This window comes from Myxocyprinus asiaticus, chromosome 26, assembly GCF_019703515.2.
Source record: "Myxocyprinus asiaticus isolate MX2 ecotype Aquarium Trade chromosome 26, UBuf_Myxa_2, whole genome shotgun sequence".
In the NCBI taxonomy this organism is placed as follows: Eukaryota; Metazoa; Chordata; class Actinopteri; order Cypriniformes; family Catostomidae; genus Myxocyprinus; species Myxocyprinus asiaticus.
This window is the reverse complement of record NC_059369.1, coordinates 25,156,320-25,168,475: the sequence shown is the minus strand read 5'-3', so window position 1 is coordinate 25,168,475 and position 12,156 is coordinate 25,156,320. Positions and strand designations below refer to the sequence as shown.

The window sequence follows — 12,156 nt, the reverse complement described above, 5'->3', positions numbered from 1 at the left end:
AATAAATTAAAATGTCACCAGTGGACCTTTTGGCTCAATAAAAGTGAGTATGCTAAATTTGAACCTTTTAAAAAATATATATTTATTTATTAGTTATTAAAACTAGATGCCCTCAAGTGTGACATCATCTCCTATCCATTGCGATGTTTGAAATAATTTTGCATGCTCAAAAGCCTAGTGTGACCACAGCAGAACATCCCTTACCTGAGGTAAAATCGTTGTAAGGTACAATCTCTCATGGCTTATTGCTTTAATCAGGTCAATGTAAAACAACAACAACAAAAAACTGTTACTCACTCTAAAAAAAAAAAAAAAAAAAAACACTCAGAATACATTAGAAACCAAACAGAAATGCCCAAGCAGCTACCCAACAACACCCTAACGTTGTGATGGTACTGGCATGAACCACTCACATCGTCTTTAGAATTGAAATATGAAACTCTGCAACAAGACTTTCATTGTTAGAAAACAGTGTAGAAAGACTCCATGCATTATAATATTTGTCAAAGGGGAAGGATGATGGGGCATCTGAAATCCTCTCTTGTAGAAAATTGGGGTTAAAACCCTCCTGATCTCTTTCTTTTAGATGATAATTCAGAAGACACAGGCCAGTCAGTAGTGGGTGATGGAGCTAAAAGTGTAGGGCATCAAGAGGCACAAGCTAGCAGAGAGGGATGAGTTATAGATGAACCATGAACCCTTAGGGAGGAGGCAGAGCCATTAATTAGTAGGTCAAAGTAATTAACAGCAAGACAAGGCTCATTTAAAAAGAAAGTGACATGATTTATTTCTGTCAAACAGTGAAACACATTGTTTCAAATGGAGTAATTTCCAAACAACAACTAACTAAAGTAAAATCTAAAGACAATAATATGTATACATGGGGGTACAATTAAACAAACAATGTCACTGAATGCCTGCATGTAGAAAGCACACAGATGCAATAAAGTGAACCCTATAGAGCACCTGAAATGTCAGAATGAGGATGTGAATTATGCAAAAGAATTTCAGTATAATTTAAAAGCTGAAAAGCCTTAACTGATGATTAAGAAAGGATTTCTGTCACAGTTACACTCAAGGGATAGTTTTTCCAAAAATGAAAATTCTAACCCCATTGTTGTTCAAAACCTGAATGATGATAAGGAGATGTCAGACAGAATGCTAATGACTGACAGCCTCAGTAACTAATCACTTTCGTTGTGTAGAAAAAAAAAAGATGCAATCAAAGTGAATGGTGACTGTGGCTAACATTTTGCCTAACATCTCCTTTTGTGTTCCACTGAAGAAAGACATATGAGTTTGTGATGACACGAGGGTGACAAAATTGCGACTGTATTTTCATTTTTGGGTGAGCTACCCCTTTTAACGTCACTCTCAGTGGATGTTTAGATGTGGCTGAGATCCTACGGTGAATTAATTTTTTTTATTTTCAAGACTGAACTGTTGCAAAGCTCTGAAAAATTCTGAAGTGCTCTTATATGGTGAGGAAGCCCTCAGAGATGCGAGCATGCAATACTGTTTAAAGGAACAGAGCTATATTCACTTAGGTTAACTCACGTCTTGATCTCATGCAATGACAGTGTTTCTCAGGTGGACAGCAAGTAAAAGAGAAGGTAGGAGAGCTGTCTTTGAAAAAAAGTACAAAAAGTGTTTTTGGTGAAACTGTAACAGGCAGGGAGTTCAACACAAAAAGGCAATCAGGGTAGGACGAGTCTGTATTAAGGGTGTCTATATGAAGTCTGTGTTGTGATCAGTGTCAGATCTGATCTGTGTCTCATCTTGTCATCGTTTCATGTTGCTGAGACGCACAGTCTTCTCCAGCTCAAACTGCCGCTGATCCACTCTCTCCAGAAAGTACTTGCGCTCCACGTATCTACAGACAAATACAGAATAGTGACAGTGGGATGCTGAGATGATAGTGGGTACTGTGCACAAACAAAGTAATAAAAAACATTTCCATGGTGTCTGCAAGAATGGCAATAACAGAAACAGTGGGTCTCGCTGTTTCTTCGCATCCATATTCGTTTTGAAATCAGATTTTTTAAATGTATTGCAATCTGAACAGTCTAAATGGATTTTGAGTAGTTTTTCATCATTTGTGATGTAACGTTTTTGTAACATCATACAATGTGCACAATAATGTCTGAAGTGGAGCTGTTCACTTATTAACACTAACTCATTCCTAAATTATAAAACACTATGTGGTATTCACTTTGTAGAATGAGTGAACAAGCGATATTTTTGATGCATCTAGGAATTTATTCGATGTGTTTCAATCGTAGTTTATGCGCATGTCTTCAGGTGTTTTATGCGTATTTTCGAGATTTTCATCAAGCATTTTTTATGCAATATACCAAAATTTGAATACAAATATGTGGATGGAAACCTAGATTTTGCGGCAAAATGTACAGTTTTCCGTTTTCTCCATATTAACAGCTACTCTCCCCAAGTTGTTGCATGAGAGATTCTCTTCGCAGCATGCTATCTGGGTCATTGCAATATCAACCACTTTAAGTGTACCAGATTTTGGCTACACTGTCTGAATATACAGATCAGATTGCAAAATGACAATGCAGACAGTCAGTCTTAAAAATCAGATCTGCAAACAAAATTTTGTTAACCTAGTAAAGTTAGTTGTTAATGAATTAATTAATTAGTAAACCTATATACTGTAGATGTATATGGCAGACATTATGAGCTCTGGAGGTTATAAGTGCATTACACAGTCTCGCTGGTTTGCAGGCTGACTCAGGGACTGACGCAGAGAATAGAGAAAATAAAATGGCCTTTTCAGGTTGACTTCATCTGGTTTTGTGGTTTTCCTCATAATAGTTAAGAGTCTGGGTTCAGGTACAGGGAGCTGGCTGATGATGGGCAGAGACGGGCATCTCCTACAGAAAGCTTTATGTGAAGTCCAACTGAACTGTTCTGGAGAGCAGTGTGCACTAACAAATCCCGTGGAGCAGATGCTATACACAGAGAGATGGGAGGCTACACAGCAGAGACTGGAAATGTTATTAGATATCACATTACGCCCCTGCCAATGATTAAAAGGAGACAGAGCGCAAACACGGATTGCCTGTGTCCTGTTTGAAGTCCTAATGGGATCTCTGTGACACAAATACACACACAAACACTCCATCTCTGCTATGAGATGCAACTGGGTGCTACACAGTGGGGTTATTATTTTTTATATAATTTAAAATCTTTCTCTGTGGTCCATATATAATGTTAGTCTTTTTATATCAGAACCTTTATGTAATTTTTTTAATGAACAATTTTACCCTCTCTGTGACCTTCAGAAATCAATGGGCCGTTTTTGCTAAGGTGCCTTTTAGGACTCGTATGTTAATGCACACTTCACGTGCAAAATGAGAACCAGTGCTGTGCTGCACTTCCTCGCGAGCTGAAGGTTTGCTGTGTAATCTAATATAGTCTGTGCTGTCCAATCAACAGCATCTTTGCAACGGATGGCTAAATTACAGTGACAGATCCATAAAAATAATCCATAATGAAATATTCTTCTCAAAGTATAAACATCAGCCACTCTTTCCTTATCTTGGGATTCTTTGGAAAAATATGCAGAGCGGCAGGTGCTCCCGACAGCCAGAAACAGTACAGGATTTGACTTTCCCATATTTTATTCTCATCATTAGTTCTTCTTGTGCTTCGGAATAATAGTGACTGGACGGGAATCTGATCACCCAACAGGTGTTGTTGATATGCAAATATTGGCTGTCTTTTGTTAACAATAACCTTTAAAAACTCTGCTTTCTTGTGAATACACGATGAGAATCCTGGGTTTACAAATTACAATGGGGTAAACACTCAAATATATATTGTGCTTCCTGCATGCTCTACTAATCCAATGTTTAAAGAGCACAATCTGTCTCATGGCTGTTCCGTTCCCCCTAAATCCCAACAGAGGGGCATTCTCCCCAGTGTCTAGATCCCAACATGCTCTGGAAGCTCAGATGCCCAATCAACCGTTTGCCTCCTGAAACTGCAGGCCCTGAGTTTACTCACTATGCGACCTCTGTCAGATCTGCGTGCATTTAGACAGCAGTCTCTTGTTTTCCTATAGTCTTTGGAAAAAAAAAAAGTCTGGAAAGATCAGATGGTTTGGAACCAAGAACCATTCCACTTAATAAAAAAGGAAAAATACAAGAACTGAACGATTTTTATGACTTTCGGTTCCATTAACAGTTCTTAAACACGCATTCTTCTGCCAATGCGGACAGAACAACGTATTAAAATACTATGAAAGTGTTTCCTAACTTAGGGGCACTGCAACACCACTACTGAATCAGTAGCATGAAAAATACAGCATGGTCTGATTCCCAAATGAATGACTTGGAGTCGGTTCTTTTGAATCTTGGCTGCAAAACATACAGCATTATCTCCCAAACGATTTACTCTTATCAGCCAGTTCTTTTTAGCGAATTAAAAAAACATACTGAACAGCAAGTCATTCATTACGTCATGTCCCGTCCGACTGGAATCAAGAATTGTTACTGTGTACTTTACTGTGTTTGATCATTGGATGGTTGTTAATATGACAATGTGTAGTTAAAGACACACATTGTGTTTTGTTGTAATAGTGGAATCTTATAGAAATGAATGAATTAATGAATAAAACATCTTAAAGACTGTAAACACACATTTTGTAAGAACCTGTTCTGTTAAAATATGAAATCATCTCATCATTTGGTAACAGGTTGTCATGGGCAGTAAATCCATTAAGAAATGCATTTCTTATTTTCACATTTTTCTTTCTCAAAAATACAAAAAGAATCAGTAATGGAACCTTTAAGGAACCAAAATCAGAATTGGAACCAGAATAGTTAAATTCCATACAATTTCCATCCCTAAACATCAGTCCCAAACTAAAACAGCCCTAAAAGGGCTGTGAGCATGCAATAAGCTAGTGTGCACTTTGCTATTCTAGCTTGCGTCTGGTCCACACGTCTTCCAAACCCTTTAGCGGCCCTCCCGCTAAACCACATCCCTCTGAGAGAAACAGAAATATGGAAACAGTGGCAAACCATAATTTCATCTGTCGAAGGAGCTTTATTTTTAAACCCTCAGTCCAGGATTTCAATTTAGCAACTTTTCCACTCCCTACAACCATCTGCCCAACAAACAAACACACCTCTCTTCTTCCATCTATTAAAGAAGAGGAGCACCAGCCCTCTTTTAAAGGGATAGTTCACCCAAAAATGAAAATTCTCACATTATTCACTTACCCTGATGCCATCCCAGATGTGTATGACTGTCTTTCTCCAGCAGAACACAAATTAAGATTTTTAGAAGAAGATAGAGCTCTGTCAGATCCTTATAATGCAAGTAAATGGGTGCCAGCACTTTGACGGTCCAAAAGTCAAATTTAGCCAGCACATTAGTAATCAACACGACTCCAGTCGGTCAATAAATGTCTTCTGAAGCTAATCGATAGGTTTATGTAAGAAACAAGCTGATAATTATAACGTTGTTAACTTTAAATCAGAGCTTCCGTCCAGGGCTCTGATGCTGTTTGAAATGGCGAAACGCTTGCGTGCTGTCGTTCTTCTGTAGTAAATAAGCGCCACTCGACACGCTTATGTCACGTGACAGCTACGTGATGCGCCAACTGCTGGCAGGAAGCGCTTTTTAAAAGTTAATAACGTTTTAATTATTGATTTGTTTTTACACAAACGTATCGATTTGCTTCAGAAGACATTCATTGATCGACTGGAGTCACATGGATTACTTTTATGCTGCCTAAATGTGACTTTTGGACCATCAAAATGCTGGCACCCATTTATTTCCATTATAAGGACCTTACAGAGCTCTATCTTCTAAAAATCTTTATTCGTGTTCTGCTGAAGAAAGAACACGTCATACACATCTGGGATGGCATCAGGGTAAGTGAATAATGAGAGAATTTTCATTTTTGGGTGAACTTTTCCTTTAAAACAGGAGAGCCTCAGTGCTGAGCATGCAGTTGGAACTCCACCATGCATAGTGAGTTAATACATGAAACATGAACCTTTGCATGCAAAGATAATGTCATTGTGAATTACCATCCCCTTGGGACAAGATGCATGGTCTTTCCTGCCTCTTTTTATTTATGCCAAATGCATCTTGGGAATGGTGCAACATCACAAAATTGTGGCATGGCATTACCCTAGAGGAATTCCTGCTCTGAGACCCACTGCAGGCCGGGTAACTACGGTGACAGGGGATTTTAAAGGGGTAGTCGCAACTCAGAGAACAGAAAGTAAACAAAGGCATCAGAAAATGCACTACTAAGATAACTAACAGCCACAGCTGAGGCACACAATCCAAGAGACCTAAAATTTACTCACCTCAATTGGCATCCGTTCATGAAGGAAAGCTCAAAGGGAAACAAATGTTCCGCCAAATGATTTCACTTCCTCCAAAACTAACTATGAATGAAATCTAATCTTAATTGTAGAGCAGAGATGCAACTATGTATGTAGATCTAAATTATGGTCTTGCTCAATTTTTGAAGTCTTTTGAAGTCTAAAAACTGATCTGCAGATTACTGGTACTACAGTCCGTCCTGACAAGGGAAGTATACTTAATCTACAAACTTTATTTTCAATCCCTTAAACATAATAATTTGTAACATAATGTTGTAATTTGCCAGATAAGACCATGTATTTAGGCTTGTGGTAGTAACCCTGAGGACTTGCTGGTTTTGTGTATCTTACCGAAAAGGAAAATTAGCTTGCTACAGTATGTAAAAAAAACATACTGCATACAATTTTCACAATGCACTCTCATTCATCTCTATATGTACTCTGATTCCAGTTAAAGCAGAAGATCTTTTGAGTTTTGAATGGAAAGTTTTAATTATACCTTTGAGGTAAAGGGTGTGTGGGGAGAGATCGATAATTTAGTTCTTGGATCAGTTCATAATAAAACTGAAAACCTCTCTCGTAAGCCCCATCCTTAATGGCATTTTCAATTTGGTGTTTATAAAACAACTTTCCCCCAGTATTTGTCTTAAATGTATTATTAACTAAAAATGGAGCGAAAATATGGAGCAGTTGGTTGGGTGAAGAGGTGTTTTTCTGGGGAACAGGTAACGTGGGAGGGAGATGATGTAATTGCATGTCTCTTTTGTGAGGTCTGCATGGGCAGGAGAGATTGGGCGTTGAGTGTGTGGTCCCGCATTGCAAGTGTCTGCCCACACACTTTTGATTGGTCGCTGAAGGGCACCCAAACTCTATGTATGTACATATTTATACATGAATGTCAATATGAATGTAGAAATGTACATATGTCTACATGAATGTACATGTGAATGTAGAAATGTTCATATAAATGTACTGTATATACAGTATAAATGTATTTATTAAAAAAGAAAAGATTGGTGGATGGAAACAAAATGCAAAAAAAAAAAAAAAAAACGTAATTTGACAGTCTTAAAAACGAGACACTCATGGTGCATGACACATTTATTCAGATATTTAACCCATATAATAAACATATAATTATTGCACAAAACTATAATAGTCCACACAAAAACAGAAATCTATTGAATTATAACTTAAAATTTATCCTTAAAGTCAGTGGACTTGAAATGCCACTTGGCTGCGCCTTGTTTCAATTCCAGCTAAAATCAGAACCAAGAAGAAACCGCTTTAATAAAAGTGAGAAATGTACTTGCGATACATTTCATTTTCTGTAAACACTACCTTAAATGTTTCTGAACCCCGGTTTTTATTCTGTCCAATGGTGCAACAGCTTTGCGTCATAATCTTTTGACTAAAGCTCTAGTTGTACTCCACTGCCTCACCACCTACTCCTCAAGATAGCCATCAAAGCTAAGCAGTTATAAATGAAATTCGATTGGCTTTGGTCCCACTCTATTGATTTATACAGCACTGAGCTACAAAAGACTGACCTTAGACCAGTATGGGATCATCCTCAGTCAGGTCTTAAAGAACTGCTCATTTACATTTCTGCTTAACAGAACGATACAATCTCAGGACACAGTGGAAGAGATACCACAGGTCATAATTGGGCCCATAATGAATTTGCTCAACTTTTTCACATTTTCTGTGTTACAGTGGAGGAAAATCAGTGTACAGCAAAAACAGATCACCTCAGGCTACTACTTTTCACAAAAGAACACATAAGGGCTGGGGAATGTGAAGAATTTAACTCATAACCAAGCCAACGCGGAATCTGTGCACAGAACTCTGCTTATATCTGCAAAATAAAACATACGTCATCCTCAAATTTTTACAAATCCCCTCTTGCATGTTAATTTATAAAATAATAACTATATAATACTATATAAAACTATATAGTCGCTACCAAACTAATTTGATGATGCTTTGAGCTAACAATAATAGACTAGCATTCTCAGCTGTATTTAATATATTTTACTATGTTTAAATCAATTCCTTTGAATTCTGCAGATTTTCCCCCAAAATCAGAGCACAAAATGTTTAAACAAGTCGGCAAACTTGGGTCCGGACGCACGAAAATCTTAAGAAAGAAAATTAATAAAGTTCTTATAGTGATGTTTATTATAGTTTATTAAAATTAATAAAGTGATGAGAATGACAGCCTTTTCGGGAATACAAAATATTCGTAACTTTTTTTAAAGTTAGAAAATGAGAGGAAAATAGAAGAATTGTAATCTGAAGAATGATTCATGAATCTGGCTCCTGGGCCTGCTTATAACTTAATGCATGTTTCTGCAGTCCTAAGAGCAACTGCAAAGATCAGCATGTTAATTGAACGCATGTATAGCATATGGTTTTACCACAAAAACTTTAATTTCAGTCCAGGGAACTTCAGTGCAACATAATTAATGAATTCTAATGTGTAATAAAAAAACTGCACTGCAAAACAATATTTCAGTGAGCTGTCGCTTTAAGCACACAAGACACTTAATGATGTTTACTCAGCTCTGATGAAGATCTCTGAAGCCAGTGTGAGACACTAATGGGAGATAATATGATATGATGCATTTGTCTGGGTCACTAATGAGACTGAAACGTACCCTTCTTTGCCCCGATTATGGATGGCCAGCTCATCTGCAATGCCCTCTTCTGTTTTAAACGTATCCCAATCCAGCTTAGACTTCTCCAAAGTGCTCATCTTCTGCTTTTTGGCCCCGATGCGATTTAGAATGCTCCCCATGCCTGCTGGCCTCTTCACACTAGATGGAGAAACATCAACATAACAAACAAAAAAAACACAGTTTTTGCTGAAATTTTAGGAGACAAAGGTTCTAGTAATATTTTGTTGGATTTTAAAAGGATAGTTCACTCAAAAAAGAAAATTCTCTCATCATCTACCATCATGTTGTTACAACTTTTCTTCCGTGGAACATAAAAGATGATGTTAGGCAGAATGTTAAAGACTGACAGCCTCACCATTCACTTTCAGACTTTCATTGTACGGAAAAAGATGAAGGTGAATGGTGACTAAGGCTAACATTCTGCCTAACATTTCCTTTTCAGTTTCATGGAAAAAGATAAGTCTTAAGGCCTTTTCAGACCAAACACAATGCGATACTGAAAGGTGAATCGCTGGCAAATGGCCCTTTCCCATAGGAAGCGGAACAAATGGCAGCTGTTAGCACATTCACGACTTTACAATAGGTGGCGCTAATTGACAAGCAATTTTAATCTGGTACGGTAGGTGGCTCAGCGCGCTTTTGAGCTGGTCTGCCCTCTGCCCATGACGGTCCATGAGAAGAAGAGGTACTTAAGCAGATCGAAAAAAGAAAACTGATTTCTCTACAAGCTGCAGAAGAGATGAAGAGTTCCCTATCGATTCAGTTCACTCAACATTGCAGTGAAACACTTTGGGGAATTCCTTTTCCATGACCTAGTTGAAGCCCTTGTATCATAACACCAATCTTATGATTGGCAATGGTGTTTGAGCCCCGCCCCTTTAGGCGCACATTTGCCCCATTTAAGCGGGCGCTCAAACATCATTTCTTCAGAATTTTCTTCCTTCAAGACCAACATCGTCTCTTCTTGACTACAACAATCATCTCATCTTGAACAGCCCTCTCTTCACCGTCGACGGGCAACTTTCAGCAGTCTGGACTTCACTGCAGACGCATCAGGACGTTCTTTGCCTGACACTCAGCGCTTGCAGCGAAAGATTCACCCGCCCCTTCTAGTGTTCTGGCGAAGAGTTTCTTCACCTCACCACCGGCATCGGGTCCTTCACCTCAGTGAGACATCTACCCACTTCATGCAGCATTCCGGCAGGAGCTGTATCCTTTGATATATATATCTCAATGTGTGTATGTAATATTCTGTCCAAGTGATGTAAAACATTCATATAAAGAGCCGCTTGTGTGCATGCGTCTTCCTAAAGATGTCATATCGCAAGTGTTCCTCTGACACATCGCTCTGTCAGACCAACATGAGAGCTGCGTTCGCTGCCTGGGCTGCACCCACGCCGAAGCAGCTCTCATAGGGACACACCACCCTCACTGTGAGGACTTGAGTCTCAAGACGCTCAGCTCTAGCGTCACTCTCGTACTGAGAGACGATTCTGCCTCCCACGCCCTCCCAACCGCTCATAAACCATCATATACCTTAATGTACCTATTAACTTTGGATCAGGCTATTCTTGAGAATTTGCCTTGTTCCCCATTTCACACACTGTGCACAACCACTTCCCAATGGTGAGCGGAGCGCTATCACAGTTAGTGTCAAATATAAAGTGCCCGCTATCCCCTTAAGTGAACGATATGGCGGGCGCTCACGGGAATGTCAGATTGGGTGCTAAAAATGATTGAACATGGGTACTCGATCCAGTTCGCACACAGACCCTCTCGTTTCAACAGCATTTTGTACTCGACGGTTCTGTCACGAGATGTGCCTGTATTATGTGCAGAAATTCGCAATCTCCTTGCAAAAAAACGTGATGGAGATTGTTCCGAGCTGCCAGGCCCGCAAAGGGTTTTACAGCCGCTACCTTTTCTTTCTGAAGAAAGATGTCGGGCTTCAGCCGATTTTAGATCTGAGACACTTGAACCGAGCTCTTGCAAAACGGCCATTTAAAATAACTCAGAAACAGACCTTATCACACGTCCGCCCACAGGACTGGTTTGCGTCAATAGATCTAAAGGACGCATTCTTTCATATCCAAATTGTACCGCATCACAGGCTGATCTTGAGAACTCGAGAGAACAAAATATCAAGTCCTCCCCTTCGGATTGTTTCTGGCTCCGTGCACATTCACGAAATGTGACGATGCGGTGCTCACCCCTTTGAAGATGAATGGCGTGCACATTTTGAATTACCTTGACTATTGGCTATTACTGGCCCAATCAGAGGCTTTGCTATGCGAGCACAGGGACTTGATACTTCACCATTTGAACAGCCTAGGTCTCACTGTCAACTTGGTGAAAAGCTCACTTTCTTCCAGCCAACAAATCTCCTTTTTGGGAGTTCAACTTGACTCACAAGCGAGCTCGTCCAGACCATTCCTCAGTGTCCATCTCAGTTCAAACTGGGGAAAGCATTTCCACTGAATTCTTTTCAGAAAATGCTAGGTTTTATGGTGGCAGCATCCGCCGTCATACGAGACCTCTCCAGTGCTGGCTCAAACATCACGTACCGTGTCACGCCTGGTTCCGGGGGCGCGTGCGCATCACCATGACTCGCTGATGTCTGGCTGTTTTAGCACCATGGACAGCTCCAAACCTTTATCAGCGGGGTGTTATGCTGGGTCTGGTTTTTAGATGGAAAGTGGTGACCACAGATGCGTCCAACACGGGTTGGGCGTGCTGTGTGATGGACGCCTGGCTTTCGGCACTTGGATGGGTGCGAAACGGGCGTGGCACATCAACTGCTTGGAAATGCTAGCCGTCGTCTTAGCTGTGAAGGCTTTCCATTCAGACATAGTGAATCATCACGTTCTGATTCGGTCAGACAGTATGTCAGTGGTAGCGTACATAAATCGCCAGGGCGGCACTCGATCGCTACCAATGATGAGCCTGGTGCAACACCTCCTCATGTGGAGCACGCACCATCTCCTCTCACTGCGCACGACATATGATCCGGGCCATCTGAACTGCTGTCGTGCCAGGGGCCAATGGCAGGGGAATAGAGACTTCATCCTCAGATGGTTCTGAGGATTTGGGAAATGTTCAGCAAAGTGGAA

General features: G+C 39.9%; 1 protein-coding gene across 1 annotated transcript in view; it reads right to left on the bottom strand.

Annotated features, from left to right (window-relative positions):
* Positions 1-765: 765 nt before the first annotated feature.
* The window catches only part of LOC127417147 (craniofacial development protein 1-like), a 44,636-nt gene continuing 33,245 nt past the window's right edge, over positions 766-12,156 (bottom strand). The window contains exons 6-7 of the mRNA XM_051656876.1: positions 9,026-9,184; positions 766-1,873 (exon numbers count right to left, since the gene is read on the bottom strand). Of these exons, the coding sequence (XP_051512836.1) occupies positions 1,783-1,873; positions 9,026-9,184 (250 nt within the window). The 3' untranslated portion in view covers positions 766-1,782. The remainder of the gene's footprint in view (positions 1,874-9,025; positions 9,185-12,156) is intronic.